Genomic DNA, 20,766 nt, shown 5'->3' on the forward strand with positions numbered 1-20,766 from the left:
AAAAGCGGGGATCCCGTGTCGAGGTCCGTGATGAGCTTCACCCGGGATCGCACAAACGCTCCCCTCGTCTGCTCCTCATGTAGCCCTTTGAGACGCTCCCTATTCTCCTCGTATTCTTGGAGAAGAGCAGGGTCGCTGTCCTCGGCGAGGCGACCCTCCAAATTGAGGACTCGGGCTTCCATGTCGGTGATGTCCGCGTTCTTCAGTCTGGTGCTCCCCCAGGTGTATTGTTGGCACAACAGCCTGGTGTGCACTTTGCCCATATCTCTCTCTCTCTCTCCCTCCCCCTCTCTCTCTCCCTCTCTCTCTCTCCCTCTCTCTCTCTCCCTCTCTCTCTCCCTCCCTCTCTCTCTCCCTCTCTCTCTCTTTCCCTCTCTCTCCTTTTTTTAGAATTCGGTGTTTGATGGTCTGCAACCTTTTATACATCTTTAAATGAAAATAACTGAAAGTTACAATCTCCTGTATACATTGGCAAGGTTTGTTATTCGAAAAACACGACTTGCACGAAATGCTATTTTTTTTTACTCGCGGCTCGTAACTGTAAAGTAAATTGTGACAAGCAATTTGGCAGTAGACTCGCAACGATTGAGGGTTGAGTCTTCTCCATGTAGAATTATTCAGCGGGAAAGTCTGTCAAGTACTTCTTTAGCTCGTCAGCCCAATGGTTTGTCCATCAGAATTTTCTCGAGGGCGTCGTTCACGACGGACGCGTTCCCTGGTGATGGCTCTCGTCACGACCGCGAGCTTCTCCAGGGACTCTGAGACCGAGGAGGACGCATTCCCTTTAAGAGTGTGCTCCTAATCTCAGCTCGTTACCTGTATAAAAGACACCTGGGAGCCAGAAATCTTTCTGATTGAGAGGGGGTCAAATACTTATTTCCCTCATTAAAATGCAAATCAATTTATAACATTTTTAACATGCGTTATTCTGGATTGTTTTGTTGTTATTCTGTCTCTCACTGTTCAAATAAACCTACCATTAAAATGATTGACTGCTCATTTCTTTGTCAGTGGGCAAACGTACAAAATCAGCAGGGGATCAAATACTTTTTTCCCTCACTATACATAGGCGTTAAGACAAAATCCCTGCCGAGTACAGTGTAGCTTCACTGTAATACAGTAGGCGACACTGCTAATGTAAATGGCTCCGTTGTGATCAGGGGAACCAAGTGTGTGGGATTATTTTCAGCAGTGTGAAATGCACTGCACGACGACTCCACTGCAGCAGCATACTTGAAATTGGTTTTGGCTAATCAACGTTGACATATGGTGCAATGTATGCTCAATAAAAAAAACGTGTTGTCAGATATCAGACTGGCCCAGTCCGGAATGGTTTTTGAAACTCCTGAATGTTTATATGTATTGAAGACTCTGAATGCATTGTGTTTACTGCCAATACCAATTAGGACATGTATGCATGACATTACTACAAAACTTCCTTAGTTTGGGACAATGATTAGCCAAAGTTAAACCCCTGCAACTCGTGTTTTCAATTATTTGCTTTTTCGAAGAAACAGTTAACAGTTAAGCCCAACAATTGAAAACTATTAAAAAAAACATACTTTAGAACAGTAAACACAACAAAGTCTTGCTTCTGATTCAATGCATTCTATCAAGATCGCGGGTTTATTGAAGACCAATTTCGAAGTGAAGTCTGCGCGGGAATTAAACGATACAATTGACAACATACCTACCCCCAAGTGAAATTTAAAATCAATAAAAAAAAACACCAGCTTCTCCTCCCCAGTTGCAAACAAAGTGATAGATGTGTATGCAGAGGAGACGACTGACAATAGTTTAACTCGTTGGTGGTTTGTTCATCGTGGCAGGGCGCTGAGAGCCATCTCCTTCATCCGGCGCCGGCTCACGGTGAAACGACCACAAGTCCTGTTAAAGCTGTCACCAAAGGGGGCCACAAAACAAGAGGAAGTTATCACGACAGCAGTGTATGAAACAAACCCATTTTTACGACGATTAAGGCACTGGAGAGCAAGAGCAGGCAGTGGTTAAAACAAAAACCTAGATTTTTTAAAAAGATTTATGGAGCTGTTAATCAGAACAAAGGATGTGTTTGCATTTTAGTCAACTTTAAAAAAAGAGCAAATGAGACGTGGAAACCAAGTACATTTGTTGGTAATGATTAATAATTTGGATATATATAAACTCCCAGAAAACAGATTGTACGTGCTGATGTAAGATATTATTTTCATATAAAAATATTCTGTTCTGCACCATCACTGAACCGCGTCTTATCTCCCTCGCTCTCTCCCTCTACCCTCTCTACTACCACCACTATCACTACTACTACCACCACTATCACTACTACTACCACCACTAACTACCACTACTACTGCCACCACTATTACTACCACTACTACCGCCACTATTACTACCACTACTACCGCCACTATTACAACTACTACTACCACCACTATTACTACTACCACTACTACTGCCACCACTCTTACTACCACTACTACCACCACTATTACCACTACTACCACCACTAACTACTACTACCACCACTAACTTCTACTACCACCACCACTATTACTACCACCACTAACTACCACTCTTACTACCACTACTACCACCACTATTACTGCTATTACTACCACTACTACCACCACTAACTACTACTACCACTACTTCCACCACTAACTACTACTACCACCACTCTCACTACTATTACTATCACTACTACCACTACTATCACTACTACCACTACTACTACCACCACTATTACTACCACTACTATGATCACCACTATTACTACCACTACTATGATCACCACTACCACCACTATTACTACCACCACTATCACCACTAACTACCAATACTACCACCATTATTACTATCACCATGCTACCACTACTACTACCGCTACTGCCACTGCTACTACACTCTATACTAATGTGTAGTGTACTCTATACGCGACTGTGCACAATTCTGAGTCACTTTAACTGCTTTGCCATTACTTATTGCCAATTATGGACTCGGACTAATATTCTATCATCTCATAGAGTCCCTGGCACATAATAATATGCTACACAGTGGCAGTGGGTGTCGCAAAATGTTGATTTACTACTAATAAACCCCAATGATTCGATCATTGGGGAGGGCACGTGCTGTTGTATATGCCGGGTATGAAAATTTTGATGAAAATAATAAAAATTAAATGAAATTTTGAAAAATGTGTATTTATCCGAAATTATAGTATTTGATGTAAATATGTGCATAAATTATGCTAATTAGAGAATCGTATTATTTTATGTGATTATGCTAATGTGGGCAGTTATGATAATTAGGCTTCGCTTCGTTGCTCAGGGCCGTATCATCAATCGGGATCATACAATGAATTGTATGAAGTTATGCAGGTGTGTTGTAAGTATGCTAGATTAAGCTCAGCTTCGTTGTCTAAGTTTGTATTATAAATCATAATACAATTATTCCTGCTTTAACATTTACTGATTATGTATTACTGTTTATGTCAGGTCTCCAAATTCAAATCTCACCGCAGGATACAGTTCTTATTATTAAGATTATTACGCATGAACTCAAGAAGGAAACACTCAAACACTTCTGTGTTAAGAAATTTTAATTATGAACAAAAACATGACACTTTAATATGCGAACTCTCATGCTTGGAATTACCCCCGGTACCATCGGGAAAATTTCCTTAAGTGAGCAGTACATTTAACCATCAATGGTTGCGTTGTTTGACTTTGGCAACCGCACATATGATTAATTCCACCGCGTAACTCGAGCTTAGTTGGTGATAGGGAGAGTCTTTAAAACAGGCATGCAACGATATTTATACGAAAGGCAATAAAAGCAAATTACTATACCCCAAAGGCAAAAGTATACATCAATAGATTCATCGGCAAGATTATATAATTAACTAAATGTCTTGGAATAAGGGTGTGCAGCAGGGTGCGTGCCCTCCTACGGGAGATTCTTATCTTTGGCTAAGCTTTAATTAATTCGTAGACAAGATTACATGCTAAAGAAACGGGTTTAACACGATGTTATCTCTGTGAGCGTGTAGATTCGTGATGAAGATTTCAAAAGTTTAGTTTGTATCGATGAATCTATTGGTAATTTATATGATTAGAAGTAAATTCACATAAAACAAAATAAGGAAAAATTAATGTACTTATAAACGGCGTATTCTTATCACTCGCTGAGCCGCGATGCCTTCACGGCCAGCTGATGGTTCATGCACTTTTATAATTAGTCTTCTTATTGTGTGGATTGTCTCTTTGGTAAATTATTGTGTGAGCAGACGCCGGGAGCGTCGTGGGTTTGTGAGGGTGGGGGAGGGTATACGAACGACGGCTGGTTCCCTATCTCTTGTCTTGGTTCCCAGCTGGTGCTGGTCGGTATGCGTGCGGGTCGAACCCACTGCGCGCTCGCTGGCGCTGCCACTCACACGGGCGGCTGGTCAGGCTCTTTCCCCTGCTGGATGAGCCGAGTTGGCACAACGCTTGGCAGCTGGCACCCTTGCTTGGTGGCGCTGGTGGCGCTACTGCGCGCTCTTGCTCCGTCTCTCTCTGGCGGTGCCGATTGCATGTGCAGATGGTTTTCTACAAGGCTGGCTTGGCCGATGCTTGGCCCTCTCCGCCCTTTCTAGAGGTTGATTGCTTGACGCTGAGAATAACTTTCAGCGATACTCTGTCGGTCCATGCCGAACTCAGCACAGAGCATCACCTCGCCCCTCTTCTCTGCGATGCACCACACGCATTGTTGCTCTCGAGGCCATGCCCCGGAGCTGGCTTGCTGTCCTCTTCCGAGCTGCTGTGTCTTCTTGTCGAGCTGATGGTCGCCGTCTTCTGCCGCTGGTAGCTGCGATTGTGATGTATGGCCCGTGTCTCTCTTTTTATGCCAAAATTTCTTGTTAGTATCTGATATCCCGAGGATAGAGGATTCGTTTTGGCTTAGGAATAACCCTGACTGCTAGAATTATTCTTGATGCTTCGGTCAGGTGTAGAAAATTATTAAAGGTGAAAATAACATTAGTATTGAATTCATAAATGAGTAATGATCCACTGATGTAGATTGTGGCTTGGTTTTTAAGTGGAGTGAGTGTGAGGATCGATAATGTTAGCTTCATCTTTGGTCGCTAAGTTTTGGAATTTTTACCATTTGTTAGCAGAAGCATGAAAAAGTTCACCAAAACGAAACGCCTGTTTGTTATTCTTCGTCGGGGGGGCGGGGGGGGGGCGGGGGGGGGCGTGTGTTTTTTTAATTGGACTTTATGACTGACCGTTTCCGTTGGTGGGAGGGGAGGGTGTCATTATCTTTGCGAGAGTGATAAGACAGCTGCTCGAAAGGGGGGGGGGGGGGGTTCTGTTTGTTTGTGCTCCCAGCGACCCCGCGAGTGATTATATGAAAAAAAATATTGGCAAAATCATTAATATAAAAAAATGGAAAAAGGCCTATATATACAACAGTGCCACCCCACCCCCCACTGGCTCCGCCACTGCGAACGAGCGAACGTTGAGGAGTAATTTGGCCGCCGCAAATGTCTACGTTGGGGATGGGTCTCTGGAAAAGGTGGTCGGGAGATGTCACCTCCCTCGCCTGGTACGCAGGAGGTCGTGGGTTCAATCCCAACCCTGAAGACGCCTGCTGCTATAGATTTGGAGTTTGCATCTCTCATCATCATCACGGTGGCTAGGAGATGTTAACTACTGCGCCTGGTATTTGGCCACGTGACGACGATGATGAGCCACTTTGCTGAGCTATCGTTTACGACGGCCAGTTCGCTACTGAAAAAGCGCTACCCGGTCGCTCGGTGGGGGGCGCCTTGCCTGGCAAACTTAAAATTGTTTGGTTTATGTTTGGTCTTGATCTGACATGTTACAGGAGAAGGAGGACCCATACCCCATTGGGAGCACCGAATGGACCCGGAGACTTTCGCGGCACCCACCTTTCCGACCGCTGCTCGGTGTCGTCATTATCGTCATTGCCTCTCGAGTGCAGACCATGACGCCCAACAAGATGGCTTCGGCGCTCCTCCCGCTGCTGCTGCTGCCGCCGTGCGGCGGCCAGCCAGAGCCGCCCTTAGCCAGATATTTCTACAATGCCACCGTCTACGAAAACTCCGCGCCCAGGACGTATGTGGAGAGCCACAGCAGAATGGGGTTCTACATCGGCCTCTGGGGCTTCATACCCACGTACTCCATCGTATCCGGGGATGAGGGGGCCGGGTTCACGGCAGAGGGGTTGCACTTGGGTGAGACTTTAATCTTGCGCATCCGCACGGGGAATGTGCCGTTGAACCGCGAGGAGCGCCCCGGCTACGTACTGGGGATAAGGGCGGTCACCTGGAGCCGCCGTTGTCTGGCGTTCATCACGGTCTACGTCCGGGTGATGGACCGCAACGAATTCAGCCCGCTGTTCTCGATGTCATCGTACGGCACGAGAGACTTAAAAGCGCCGGCGAGCACCGTCGGCCTCTTCGTCACCGACGACGCGCCGGCGGGCACCGTCGTCGTTCGCGTCGCCGCCACGGACGCTGACGAGGGCCCCAACGGGCGCATCCGTTACGCCATGGCAGATCGCGTGTTCGCCGTGCACCCGACGAGCGGCGCTGTGATGCTCGTCAAGAGGCTGAAGCCCGATGATTGGGGGATATACATATTGAAGGTGCTTGCTGTCGACAGCGGTGGCCTGTCCAGCTCGGCGCACATCACGGTGTCCGTGTGCTTGACAAACCACGACTCCCCGCGTATTGCCGTCGTCGCGACCCGCGAGCCGCGGGCGTCATTTGCTAACCCCGCCGCCTCGTACGCCGAGCTCGCCGTGAAGGACGCCGATATCGGCCCCGCGGGGGAGATCAGCGCCGTGGAGATCATCGCCGGCGACCCCCTCCGGGCATTCTCCGTCACCCTGACGGACGGAGCCGACCCCGACTCGACCTACGCGGTGAGGCTCTCGGGGCGGCTAGACTGGGTGGACTTCCCCTTCGGGGTGAACCTCACCGTGCAAGCTCGCGACAGGGGAGGCCGCCCAATTACTCGGGGCCCGTCACGGTTACGGTCCGGGAGGGCGGCGCCGCCGGCGCGTTCGAGCGGAGCGTCTACACAGGTGCCGTCGAGCGGCGGTCTCCGCCCCGCACCGTCGTGCTCGCGGTCAGAGCCTCTTGCGGCGCGCGGAGCTGCCGGTACGTTGCCCGAGGTGGCGCCGACGGCGACTTCTTCGCCGTGAACCCCGCCACCGGGGTCGTCTCCGTCCGCAAGTCTCTGGTGGCGGTCGACAGACCCCGCCTCGCGTTCGACGTCGGTACCGACGTCGGCTCGGGCATCGCCAGCGTCACGATTGACGTCGTGTACTACAACGACCACGCCCCGGTCTTCGAGCGGCACAACTACTTCGCCTCGTTGAGGGAGGACGTCCCGGCGGGCACCTTTGTGCTCGTCGTGTACGCCACGGACAAGGACGAGGGGTACGACGGCCGCGTGACGTATGGCCTGGCGGACTCTGACCCCGGCCCATTCGCCGTTGACCCCTTCACGGGCATCGTCGTCACGACGGGGCCGCTGGACCACGAGGAGACGGCGGGGGTCTACTGGCTGCACGTGCGAGCCTCGGACTGGGGGACTCCGTTCCGCCGGGAGGCGGAGGTGATCGTGACTGTCCGCGTCGTCAACGTGAACGACAATGCGCCCGTCTTTGTGAGGAACTGCGTGGGTCAGATCCCCCGGGACCTCCGGCCTGGCGAGCCGATCTTCACCGCATTGGCCATCGACGCCGAGCTCCAGCCGGTGCTCTACGGCATCGCGTCCGGGAACGAGGGCGGCTTCTTCGCGCTCGACGACGCCCTCGGCGTCGTGACGCTCGCGCGTTCCCTCGCCGACGTCGCCGTCGGGCCGGTGGGGGCCTTTCACCTCGGCCTCACGGCCACCGACGGGGAGCTCTCGGCAGAGATGTTCCTGAACATCTCGGTCCTGGATGCCAGTCCCGGTTCGGGGCCGTCATTGCGGTGCGTGGCGACGGGGATTGTCCGGAGGATGGCCGAGATTCTCCACCGGGCGGACCAACAGCGAGACCGCCCGCGGCCTGTCGCCGCCAGCACCGTCAATCGGCACGCGCCGGCGTTCGCCACCCCGGCGGCCGCCGTGGAAGTCCGCGAGGACCTGCCCGTCGGGGCAGAGGTCATCCGAATGGAGGCCGAGGATTCGGACGACGGCTTCGAGGGGAAGCTGCTATACGCCCTGACGGACGACGGGGCGAGCGGCTTCACCGTGGACGCAGAGACTGGCATCGTGAGGGTCCTGGTGCCGCTTGACCGCGAGGCCGCCGCCTCCTACTCCATGAACGTCGTCGTCCACGACCTGGGGACGCCGCGGCGTTCTGCGAGCGCCACCCTCCAGGTCGTCGTCTTGGACGTCAACGACAACCGGCCGGAGTTCTCGCGGCGCGCCTACGCAGCCCGGGTGCCGGAGAGAGTGCGGCCGGGCCACGAGCTGCTCCGGCTGGAGGCCGCCGACGGCGACGAGGGCGACACGGGCTCCGTGCGCTACCGCCTGCTGTCCGACACCGACCTCTTCCGCGTGGACGCCGAGACAGGCGCCTTGGAGGTGGCGGCGCCGCTGGACCGCGAGCGGCGCGCCGAGCACGCGCTGCTGGTGGAGGCGTCGGACCTGGCGCCGGAAGAGAGCCGCCTCTCTTCCGTCGCCGCGGTGATCGTGACGGTGGATGATGTGAACGACCACGCGCCCACGTGCGCGCCGAACCCCCTCCGCCTCCGTGTGCCCGAAGACGTCACGGTGGGGGCCGTCCTCGGCTGGCTGGACGCTCGAGACCCCGACGTGGGGCCGGCCGGGGAGGTGCACTACACGCTGGTTAGCGTGGACGAGGGGGACGGCACGTTCACGGTGCACAGGACGAGCGGGGCAGTGCGGCTGGCGCGGCCGCTCGACTTCGAGAGACGACGCCGCTACGACCTAAAGGTGGCCGCGCACGACAGCGACCCCAGGGGGCCACCGTCGACCATCTGCCGGGCGACGGTGGAAGTGACGGACGTGGACGAGAACAACCACGCCCCGCGGTTCGCGGATTCCATGGACAGCACACGCGTGCCGGAGGACGTCCCCATGGAGACCGCCATCTTCACCGCCACGGCCACGGACCACGATGAGGGTCTGGACGGGGAGGTGCGGTACTCCCTCGTGGGCGGATCCGACCTGGGGGTCTTCAACATTCATGTGGAGACCGGTAGACCACACCCACTACAACCACCACTACTACCCTCCTTCTCCCCGCTCCTCACGGTTCATGATGCTGGCTCACAGTTGATGACGCCGGCTGAAGGCTCACGCCGGCGCCCGTCTCTGCTGCGTGTCGTTCACGGCGTTTCGCGCCGGCAGGGGTGATTGTCACGACGCGGCCGCTGGATCGCGAGACGGTGAGGAGCTACTGGCTCGAAGTGCGCGCTACGGATCGCGGAGTCTTCCAACGCTTCTCCACACTGCACATCTACGTGGAGGTGCAGGTACGGAAATTCGCGCGCACTCACACGTGCGTATGCACCGCTGCGTTTTAAAACGCCACGATGAGAGTACCGTGTGTGGTTCCCCCCCCCCCCCCCCTACCCAAGGACGTGAACGACAACCCCCCGTGGGTGTCGCAGACGTGGTACCAGGCCGACGCTATGGAGAACTCTCATTCCGTTATATTCCAAGTGAAAGCCTGGGACCCAGACAAGGACAGCGTGCCCCGGGGCAAGGGCCTCACGTTCAACATCGTTAGTGGAGACCCACAGGGAATGTTCACCATAAACAAAACGTCAGGTGCGGGCGGTGGTGGGGGTGGAGAGCAAATTCACAACATTTACAATTGTAGTGTATAGTGGACACTACACGACACTTCTATACACCACAGAACGTGCCAATTAATTACTAGTACAGCACTAACATACAGAAACATTTACTATCGACGCATTTCCATTTGACGCGATGTGACTCAACAGAGTCCGACATCACAGTAACGAGCTCCCCCCCCCACCGCGTGCGTGCATGTGCCGGCCGGCATATGGTTGTGGTTGACCTCCGGTGAACCGACTCGTCACAGGCGCCATATCTAACGTCCCCAACAAGTCGCTGGACAGAGAGACGCAGGCGGAGTACGAGCTGGAGGTGAGAGAGTCACCGTGAGGGTGGTGTTGGTAGTGATGGGGAGTCCCTGACCCTTCATGATGGTGAGCGGGCGCAGGTAAAACTACGTGGCCGAGAGTCGGAGCCGTTTCCGCGACAGGAATGTCCTCTGGCTCCTACAGTATTTTATCTAACCTACTAGCAGGAAGTATCTGGCGTTGCCCGGGTAAAACAAATTATTTCAAAACTTCTCTTAAAAACCTTACATATACATACACAGATACTAAGGTATTGTGAAAGCCCGGTGGGCCGTTTGTCCATTTCTCCACCAACAAAATTATAAGAGGCTTGCACAAGTCCAAAAAGTCATAGAAAGTGTGGGGTACATAGTTGATCTAAAAGGTTTCTGAAAATTGTCGACCCACCCCCTCAAAAAATATCTTTATCCCTGCGTAGGTATATAAACCTACACACCCTTAATACAATAGAGTAAGTAGTATCTCTTGCCTCTGTAGTTGTATCTACTGACTGTATAGTAGTATCTACTGAGCCAGTAGTAGCTACTGACTGTTTAGTAGTATTTAGTGACTGTAGTAACTACTGACCGTAGTAGTATCTTTTGGGCCTACAGTAGTATCTACCGACTTTATAGTAGTAACTAACTGTATAGTAGTATCTACTGACTGTGTCGTAGTATTTACTGACTGTAGCAGTATTTACTGACTGTAGTGGTATATACTTACTGTTAGTATCTACTAACTCTATATAGCAATATCTACCAACTGGATAGCAGTTTCTACTATCACTACAGGAGTGCATACTGGCTGTGGTTGGACCTGCTATGATTACAGCAGTACATACTGTGGTGGTTCCTGCTTTCACTACAGCAGTGCATACTGACGGGTGGTATCCTGCTATGACTACAGCAGTGCATACCGACTATGGTGGTTCTTGCTATGATGACAGCTTTCACTACAGTAGTACATGCTGACTCTATCTTATATATGAAAGGGAAATTTGTGAATGTGTGTCTGTTCGAATTGTTTAGCATACTTGCCGACATGCAACCAACTTACTGTATATTAAACGAGAATATGCGATTCTAAAGAAATCTACAGTCTTCGATTTCTTTGCGCGAGATTCTTGGTGCGCTCAGGTTGAATTTAAAATGACTGAGTTATATATTTTCATTGGTATGTTATGTTTTTAAGTTTTCAGAAGTTTTAAAATATATTTTTGCCCCGGGCAACGCTGGGTATATCGACTCTATAGCACAAAGTCCTCACCTGACAAGTGTGGCGTGTTGAGGCCTAGTACCGTGCAGAGCCCCCGGCCTCGCCTAGATTGCCCCCCCCGCCCCCGCGCTAGAATAATCGTGTAAAGGCGCGATAATTTTAGTATCTACCGACCCTATAATAGTAATTGCACACATTGGGGTGGGGGGGGGAGAGAAGAGCACGTGACACTTTGATGAATTTACCTCGGCGTCGCGTGTACATTTTGTTTGCATTTAGAAGGTGAATGAGAAATGGCGTCCACCCTGCAGCGACGGCGTGCGCGCCCATTGTCAGGGGCAACTCGCGTCAGCGTTTCGCGCATGCGCAATGGCGTGCTTTGTCGCGAGCCGGTCGGCAAAAGTAAATTACTAAATTAAGATAGATCGCACCAAAACGCGATTTTAACCACTTTTAAGGTGAAGGATGGGAAAACGAAATGGCCTATTCCCACTGTGGGGCCCAGGGCGTGCCCCCCGGCAAATTTTTTTCGACGTCAACCCCACGGTCCGAGAGCCAAATCCCCCGCAAGTGAGCGTATGCAGACAGACAGACAGAGACAGACAGACCAAAAATGCCTTTTATAGGTTAGATAGCGTATGTGGGGATAATGGGAAAATGTCGTTCGTCGCCAAACAAATGGCAGAGTCGTGTCGGTGGGGGCCAAGTCGACTCTGGGAATCGACACCGAAGCGTAGGTTTGCAGTGGCCCCTGCATGTACACGACAGAAAGTGCAGCGTTCATCACAGATAGGTAAAGTTGTGCGCTTATTTATATAAATGGCTATTATTGCGACCACGTCTTTATGCGCGAGGGAATGACACTTATGCAGACGTTTTCTCTTTCAAAATAGCTACTTTTCTAAATGTCACTGTCCTGCTCACAAAACAACTACTTTGAGGGGAATCATCGCGTTTCCTGTACTCTGGAGGAACCAGCAGCCACCTCATCACTGCACTGAATGCTATTATTATGTCTTCTTCATTCTAACATATTTACACTTGCCCCACTCAGTACGGGGGTTGAGCGGCGACATGTCAATTATGCTTAATTGGTGCACATCAGCTCATAGTTACAGGTAGGATAAGTCGATTTTTTTGTTGACTTTCATTTATTTACCGATTTATTTTTTGCTCGCACAAAAATGTTGCTGCTGAACCTGGAGCTTGCCACTAAGAGGTGTGGCCTTACCATCAGCCCCATCAAAACTAAGCACCTGCCTGGGTTTTTTGTACCATCAGACACTCCACCCCCACAACAATTGGTGATAGGGCAGTTGTGGGTTGGAGAAAAGATGGAGTGATATGGTATAGGAGGATGTGGAGCTGCGTGGACTTGGTACCAGAGGTGTCAAGATCGGCCTCTGTGGAGGAGGCTTGTGGAGGACGCTACTGGGCAGTTGGAGGCAGTCGCCCTCCAACAATGAAGGGCGGAGGAGCGATGCTCAACAACGAGCGGAGTGCCGGGTGGCTAAAGCACAGCAAGTGGGCACATGTTGTGCATCAGCCAGTCAGTTGACCCATGGCACCTGCTGGGTTTGCCCCGTGACCTCGTGTTAGCAGGCGTTCGATGCTTCACGTGGCCTGAACGTGCACGTGCACTTAGCCTGGCACAAGCATCGTGGTGATGTCACCGCCACTTAGTGGCTGAATGGCGGTTGTTGTTGTCCATGTGTGTCTGTGCGTGCATCCGTCCCACCGGTGCCAGGTGTCCATCGTGGATACCGGCGTGCCCCCGCGTGAAACGAGGGTGGCGTTGTCGGTGAACGTCTTGGACAGAAACGACCACACCCCACGCTTCCCCAGGGACCTCCAGCACGTCTACGTGGTGGTGGCGGATGACGAAACGGAGGTGGAAATCGCACGTTTCTATGCCACCGATGCCGACTCGGGCGACAACGCCAGGATAGCGTACGACATATCGCCACAAATAAAATATCGCGTGGACAGCTATCAAGGAATCGGAATCCTCTTCACCCGGAGAAACTTGCACCGTGCGGGGACATCCGACACCATGGAGGTCAGGGGCATACTCCATCCTCCACCCTGTTCCCCCCGCATCCCGCTTCCTCCCTCCTCCACACGCAGACACGCATGATGATATCACCCCGACCTCTTATCACCGCGATGATTCGACCGCGAAACGGAACTCTCCAATCTCTGTTGCCGGCCCCGCAGCTCACCGCCATGAACATGGATTTGGACGCAAGAAAGGTGTCTACCAAACTGCGTGTGAATTGGGTCGCCACTCCTCTGCCGCCGGAGACGCCCCCGGCCTTCGCCCAGAGTCGGCACGTGGTCACCGTGGCGGAGACGGCCACCGTGGGCTCCGTGGTGATCGCCCTGCCCACGCAGAGCACGGCGGGGAGCCTCCTCTGGTTCAACATCACAGGTCACGTGGTGCCACCACACACCTCCCCCCACCCCAACACACCCCAACCCATCACAACCCACATCATGATGTGTTAACGGTGACATGATGATGATGGGGTTAACGGTGACATCATGATGATGGGTTAACGGTGACATGATGATGATGGGTTAACGGTGACATCATGTTGATGGGTTAACGGTGACATGATGATGGGTTAACGGTGACATTATGATGGGTTAACAGTGACATGTTTATGGGGTTAACAGTGGCATCATGTTGATGGGTTATCGGTGACATCATGATGATGGGTTAACGGTGAAATCATGATGCTGGGCTTAACTTTGACATGTTGATGGGTTATCGGTGACATGATGATGGGGTTAACGGTGACATGATAATGATGATGGGTTAATGATGACATGTTGATGGGTTAACGGTGACATGTTGATGGGTTAACAGTGACATGATGATGATGACGGTAGGGGCACCGCGTGTTGACAGGCGGTAACGTGGAGGACCGCTTCTATGTGACGCAACATGGCGGTGTTGTGGAGTTGGCCCAGCCGCTGGATGCCGAGCAGCGCACCTCCTACGAGCTCACCATCAGGCTCACCGACGGGACCAACGCTGCAACCACCCTGGTGGGCGGGCACGCGTGTCTGTCTGTGTGTGTGTCTGTCTCTGTGTGACTGTGTGTGTCTGTCTGCGTGTGTGTCTGTCTCTGTGTGACTGTGTGTGTCTGTATGTGTCTGTCTCTGTGTGACTGTGTGTGTCTGTCTGTGTGTGTGTCTGTCTCTGTGTGACTGTGTGTGTCTGTGTGTGTCTGTCTCTGTGTGACTGTGTGTGTCTGTCTGTGTGTGTGTCTGTCTCTGTGCGACTGTGTGTCCGTCTGTGTGTGTGTCTGTCTCTGTGACTGTGTGTCTGTCTGTGTGTGTCTGTCTGTGTGTGTGTCTGTCTCTGTGTGACTGTGTGTGTGTCTGTCTGTGTGTGTCTGTCTCTGTGCGACTGTGTGTGTCTGTCTGTGTGTGTCTGTCTCTGTGTGACTGTGTGTGTCTGTCTGTGTGTGTGTCTGTCTCTGTGCGACTGTGTGTCCGTCTGTGTGTGTGTCTGTCTCTGTGACTGTGTGTCTGTCTGTGTGTGTCTGTCTGTGTGTGTGTCTGTCTCTGTGTGACTGTGTGTGTGTCTGTCTGTGTGTGTCTGTCTCTGTGCGACTGTGTGTGTCTGTCTGTGTGTGTCTGTCTCTGTGTGACTGTGTGTGTGTCTGTCTGTGTGTGTCTGTCTCTGTGCGACTGTGTGTGTCCGTCTCTGCGGGCGACGTGGTGACGTCACGAGGCAGGGGACGGCCGCGGTGGCCACGTGAGACATGCCTGGGGCATCGTCACCTCTGACCACTTCCTCCTCACCGCCACCCACATCACTGCTGTACTCACCCCTGCTACCCTTGCCCCCCCACCCCCCGCTAGGTGGAGGTGACGGTGCTGGACGTGAACGACAACCGGCCCCGTTTCTCCCGTGGCCGCTACAATGCGACCGTCGCCGAGGACTCTCCTGGCGCCGTCGTCAGCCTCCGGATGGAGGCGACCGACGCCGACGCCGGCGACGCCGGCCAGTTATCCTTCTCGCTCGTTGGCTTAGGCGGCAATAACGCCGCCGAGAGCGTGCGTCTGTTCCGCATTAACCCCGTCACCGGCAAGGTCACAGCTGCCGTGGCGCTGGACCGAGAGGCCAAGCAGAGCCACGTACTCACCGTCATGGTGAGGGGGCGCCACGCCGGGTGTGTCTTTGTGCGCACCGAACGTAGTCGACTGCTGAATCGAAGGTGCCGACGATGATTGTGACGACGACGATAACGACGACGCCGTGACCATCGTCTTGCGTGGTGACCATAGTGTACTGCATAGTAGCGTGTAGTGTAGTTTGTCATGTAAACAAACCGTGTCACCGATCGCTACGTTTTGTTAAGGTGACGCCAAACCTTGCCGATCGGCCGTGTCGGGCGGCGGTGGCGCAGTTTGACGGCACTGCAGCGCCGGTAACGTCGCACGCGACCAGCACGACGTGCCTCCGCCGCGGATGGCGTCGGCCGCGAAAGCCTCCTCCTGTCCGGGGGGCGTTCGAAGCAAGCACTCCCCTCGGCACTCACTCTCTCACACTCTCTCACACTCTCACACACTCTCACACACTCTCTCACACTCTCTCTCACACTCTCTCACACTCTTTCTCTCCCCCTCTCTTACTCTTTTTTACAATCGGAGGAGGATGGTCGGTTTAGTCGGCACTTCTTTTAGTTCATTTCGGTTTCTTTGTTTTTTGTTTTGTGCTTTCCCCCCTTTTAAATGAAAGATTTTACGTGTTTTACCATTGTGCAACAAAATCAATCTGTGCTACTTTTTTCGTGGATGCAAAGATCAACACGAAGAAGCACGCTCTGCTCCTGCTCCCATACCCCTCTCTCTCTACCTCCCCCACCTCGCGCTACTTTCTCCCTGTTCCCCCTATTTTCAACTACGAAAAGTGCTACATCTTCACCCAGCGCTCCTCGCAGTCCTGTGACATCCGACGGCAGCTCGTATCTGCACGCGGAGCTCTCTGCTCTCCGTCTTCTTCCGCCGGTCACACGGCCTTGTCCAGCGTCCACTGCTCCATGAAGGCCGGCACGGCGTGGATCGGCCACACCCTGGCACCGACCAGCACGATAGATGCTCGGGCTGCTGGCCGGACCACCTTCCTCACCCTGTATATGCCGAGCTTGGCAAAGCCGACGAATACGCTGACCGGCCCCTGAAGATGTTGGGATCCATGGCCCTTGGGGGTGTCCAAAGATGAGGACCGTTGAGGACCGTTGAGAAATGGAAGCTGAACCTTAGGAGGATGTTTCTAAGGACCTGACTCTGTCACTCACTCTCTCCCGCGCGAGCAGGTGCAGGACGCCAGGATCCCCGTGAGGCGAGCGTACACCACGGTGGTGGTGAGCGTCATCGATGGCAACGACAACTGGCCCCTCTTCAACAGCTACCCCTACGAGGCCTACGTGGCGGAGTCGGCGGCCGTGGGCTCTGCCGTGATACGCGTCGTGGCGTTCGACTGCGACGACGGCCCCAACGCCAACTTCAGCTACAGCTTCAAATCCGGTGACCGCTTCACCACCACTCCCTGTCCCGCCGCCACTCCCATCCCACCGCCGCCACTCCCACCCACCCGGGGGGAGTTTTTCTGCACCGGGGCACATTTCCAGCATTGTGGTTTCTTCGTGGCGACGCTCTGTCGCGTCTCTCTCCCCGAGCGAGTCGTGGGTCCAACTTGGATCGCTGGGGGGGGGGGGGCCAGGCAGCCGACGGGGCGCCGAGGTTTCCCCCGCGTCGTTTGTCCTCGACAGCTCCTTTCGGTTTTGACGACGCGAACTCGCGTACGTCCGACGACGACGATTCAAGACGCCCTCCGAATTCCCCTGACAGGAAACGTGGGGAATTCCTTTGCCGTCCACCACACGCTGGGCGTCGTCTCCGTGGCGCGGAAGCTGGACGGTTCCGCGGTGGAGAGCTACGAGCTGATGGTGAGGGCGAAGGACCACGGGCGCCCGCAACGCTCCACGGTCGCCACCGTCCGCATCGTCGTCAACGCGTACGGCGTTCCCCCCAAATTCGCTTTCGGAGACGGCGGCGTCGACGGCTCGGCGGAGGTCGCCGAATGGGCCGCGCCCGGGAGCTTCGTGCTCGCGGTGAGCGCCTCCAGCTGGTCGACGGTCACCTATGAAATACGGGAGGGCGATTCCGAAGGCGCCTTCGACATCCACCCGACGTCCGGGGTCGTTGCCACCAAACGGCCGCTGGACCGCGAGCGGACGCCGTCGTACCGGCTGACGGTGCGGGCCACGGACGCGGCGGGCCTCTCGACGGACACGTCGGTGTTGATCCGCGTGCTCGACGAGAACGAGAACGCGCCCGTCTTCGACCGCCCGCGCTATCGCGGGGCCGTCAGCGAGGAGGCGTCGGCGGGAACCCTGGTACTGGACCCCGACGGCGTCCCGCTCGTCATACGAGCCGCCGACGCGGACGACGGCGAGGGGCCCGCGACGGTCGCCTATCAGATCGTCGAGCGCGAAGCCAGAAAGTACTTCTCCGTCGACCCGCGCACGGGGGCCGTCAGGACGGCCGGGGCCCTCGACCGCGAGACGACGGCCGAGTTCCGCTTCCGGGTGGCCGCATCGGACGGCGGCAGCCCGAGGCTGTCCGCCGAAACGCCGGCCGAGGTGACCGTCACCGTGCTGGACGCCAACGACTGCCCGCCGGCGTTCTCGACGGCCGCGTATGAGACGGCGCTGATCGTGCCGACCCTCGCCGGCGTCCGCCCGCTGACCCTGGCGGCCTCCGACCTGGACGTCGGCGCCGTGTTGACCTACCGCGTCGCCTCGGGAAACGTCGGCGGTGCGTTCGCCGTAGACACGCGCACCGGGAACGTCGTGGTGCGGAACGCCTCCCTCCTCGCCGCCGGCTACGACCTGCGGGTCGAGGTGTCCGACGGGAGGTTCTCGAGCGCCGCGCGGGTGAAGGTCTCCGTGCTGGAGGCGGTCGACGGCAGGCTGCGGGTTCCGCCAAAGTACTCGGCGCGCGTCCCCGAGAACAGCACGGCGATCGTCGTAGTCGCCGTGGTCGTCGCGACGGGGGGAGATCTCAACGAGCCGCTCGTCTTCGGCTTGCTCGACCCGAGCGGCGCGTTCCGGATGAGGCCGACGGCGGGCGTCCTGGAGACGGCCGGCGTCGCGTTAGACAGGGAGGAGCGCGATCGCTACGAGCTGCTGGTGGATGTGAGGGACGGCTCCCGGGCGCGCCCGAGCGTCGCTCACACCGTGGTCGAGGTGGACGTCGAAGACGTCAATGACAACGCCCCGGCGTTCGTCGGCCTGCCGTACCGCGCCGTCGTTAGGGTGGCGGCGGCTTGGGGGAGCGCCGTGCTCACCGTGGCGGCCCTCGACCGGGACGTCGGCGAGAACGCCAGGGTGAGGTACTCCTTGAGGGATGGCCACGATGGCCGCTTCGTCATCGATCGCTCCGGCGGCAACGTCTCGCTAAGGAGGAGATTCGCCCCGGACGCGTCGGGCAAGGACTTCGTCGTGACCGTGGTGGCGACGGATTGCGGGATTCCTCCGCGGTCGACGTCACGGTCACGGTGCTCGACGAGGACGCGCCGGCGTTCGAGAGCCTCTCCCACGTCGCGTGGGTGCCCGAGGACGTCGTGCCGCCCGCGCCGATCGCTCACGTCCGCGCAACGGCTCCGGGGGGCCCGCCTCTCGTTTTCTCCATTGTCGACGGCGACCCCTTCGACCAGTTCTCCGTCGACTTCGGCACGGGCGTCGTGAGCGTCGTCGGCCCTCTGGACCGCGAGACGCGGGCCAACTACCGCCTCGCGGTGCGGGCCGCATCCCCGGCGACGGGCCTGCACGCCGACACGAGCCTGGACGTCGTCGTCGGGGACGTCAACGACAACCGGCCGCTCTTCGCGCGGGGCGCTTACGCCGCCACGCTGTCCGAATTCGCGCCCCCGGGGACCTCCGTCGTCCAGGCGAGAGCCGCCGACGCCGACTCGGGCTCCAACCGGGCGCTCCGCTACGAGATCGTGGACGACGGGGAGAAGGGCGGCGAGGGATTCCACGTGGACCCGGACGGCGGGCTGGTCGTGACAACGGCGCCCCTGGATCACGAGCGAAGCCGGCTTCATCGTTTCTCGGTGCGGGCGACGGACGGCGGCTCCCCTCCCCTCGCCGCCTACGTTCCGGTGACCGTCACCGTCGAGGACGAGAACGACAACGCCCCGGTGTTCGAGCGGCCGCTGTACGAGGCGTCCGTGAATCGGCTGGTCTTGGCCGGGCACTTCGTGGCCGCGCCGAGGGCATTTGACGCCGACGCGTCGGACGCCCACCGGCTCCGATACGCCATCGTCTCCCCCTCTAGGGACGACATTCGCGAATCATATCGCGACATCGAGACCAGCTTCGCGATCGACGTCGAGACAGGCGTCGTCTCCGTCATCGGCGACAGCCTGCGATTAGGCCTCGGCAAGGTAAGGTAATTTACCTTTTTTACCGGGTAAAATGGTAAAGGCTAAAGGTGTCGACATGCCAAGGGGTAAGGTAGTTTAAAGGTAGCTCGGAAGAATTACCCGATAGGGTAAAGATAGAGCGAAGTATTACCCGGTAAATACGGTGCCTTGTTTACTGCTAAAAGCTCCGTGGCGCAGTCCGTGGCCTTCATTGAATAAGACATATTTTTTTTTTACTTTTTTAAAACACGCTGTTATGAAATGTACCGTAGAAGTAATGTAAGAACTCCAGGAAGTGGCCCCGAAGCTTGCCACAACGTAAGGGGCCGTGGCCAATTACAGCCAACGTCAGTTGACAGTGGGCAATTAGACCCAAGCCGAAACACAACATATAAAAAATAATGTTTAAAAATATTTTATTTTTAATGATACTATATAGTATTGTCATCAGTATGACATAAGTATACCAAGTTTGCAGTCGAAACCACATTGGGAAGTAGGTTAAAATTGAGTTAAAAGATTTGAGGCTACAACAATGACAACAACAGAGTGAGTTAATAGAAAGCGTGTAAAATTGGAATAATCGAGAATATTCTATATGATAAAAGCGCTCTACCTAGCATTTACCTGTTTTAAACCTTTTTCATGTGTAGTACCCCAGTAATTACTACCCTGTAATCGGGTAATTTGTATGGGGTAAGGGTAAAAGGTAGGGTAAAGGTAGGCTCGTTGCTTTTAACCTTTTACCTTACCTGCTGAAGGGTAAAAGGTAGGGTAGAGTGATTGTATTGTGGTAAGGTAAAAGGTTGGGTAAAGGTAGGCTCATTGTTTTTACCTTTTACCTTACCTTGCCGAGACCTACCTGCGATGGCAGCTGCCCGCCCTCTACCGCTTCCGGGTCTCGGTCACGGACGGAACGTTCGTCAGCGTAGCCACGGTGGCGGTCGACTTGCTGCCCGCCTTCGAGTGGCCCAAGTACGCG

General features: G+C 54.8%; 2 protein-coding genes across 2 annotated transcripts; both read left to right on the forward strand.

Moving 5' to 3' along the window:
- The first annotated feature begins 5,859 nt into the window (after positions 1-5,859).
- LOC142917297 (protocadherin Fat 1-like) lies at positions 5,860-15,783 on the forward strand. The gene is made up of 9 exons (XM_076061929.1): positions 5,860-6,930; positions 7,005-9,222; positions 9,375-9,499; positions 9,605-9,797; positions 10,078-10,142; positions 13,083-13,394; positions 13,553-13,766; positions 14,250-14,389; positions 15,212-15,783. Exons 1-9 carry the CDS (start codon positions 5,860-5,862, stop codon positions 15,578-15,580), a joined length of 4,707 nt encoding a protein of 1,568 aa, XP_075918044.1. The 3' UTR covers positions 15,581-15,783.
- A 609-nt stretch (positions 15,784-16,392) lies between these two features.
- Positions 16,393-19,186, forward strand: LOC142917298 (protocadherin Fat 1-like). Its single transcript, XM_076061930.1, has 3 exons — positions 16,393-16,500; positions 16,669-16,879; positions 17,204-19,186. The coding sequence occupies exons 1-3, from the start codon at positions 16,393-16,395 to the stop codon at positions 19,102-19,104; spliced, it is 2,220 nt and encodes a 739-aa protein (XP_075918045.1). The 3' UTR covers positions 19,105-19,186.
- The last annotated feature ends 1,580 nt before the right edge of the window (positions 19,187-20,766 follow it).

Source organism: Petromyzon marinus, unplaced genomic scaffold (assembly GCF_048934315.1).
Source record: "Petromyzon marinus isolate PM22_M1 ecotype Great Lakes invasive population unplaced genomic scaffold, UKy_Petmar_22M1.pri1.0 PM_G_Scaffold_45, whole genome shotgun sequence".
Taxonomy (NCBI): Eukaryota; Metazoa; Chordata; class Hyperoartia; order Petromyzontiformes; family Petromyzontidae; genus Petromyzon; species Petromyzon marinus.

What these genes read in the sequence shown, in the direction of transcription:
- LOC142917297 (XM_076061929.1), top strand. Translation starts at nt 5,860, where the DNA reads ATGTTACAGGAGAAGGAGGACCCATACCCCATTGGGAGCACCGAATGG. An exon ending in CACCATAAACAAAACGTCAG is followed by an intron (nt 9,798 to 10,077) that starts GTGCGGGCGGTG and finishes GACTCGTCACAG; the next exon opens with GCGCCATATCTAACGTCCCC. An exon ending in AGGCGGAGTACGAGCTGGAG is followed by an intron (nt 10,143 to 13,082) that starts GTGAGAGAGTCA and finishes CACCGGTGCCAG; the next exon opens with GTGTCCATCGTGGATACCGG.
- LOC142917298 (XM_076061930.1), top strand. Translation starts at nt 16,393, where the DNA reads ATGAAGGCCGGCACGGCGTGGATCGGCCACACCCTGGCACCGACCAGC. An exon ending in CCCTGTATATGCCGAGCTTG is followed by an intron (nt 16,501 to 16,668) that starts GCAAAGCCGACG and finishes CCGCGCGAGCAG; the next exon opens with GTGCAGGACGCCAGGATCCC. An exon ending in CAGCTACAGCTTCAAATCCG is followed by an intron (nt 16,880 to 17,203) that starts GTGACCGCTTCA and finishes TTCCCCTGACAG; the next exon opens with GAAACGTGGGGAATTCCTTT.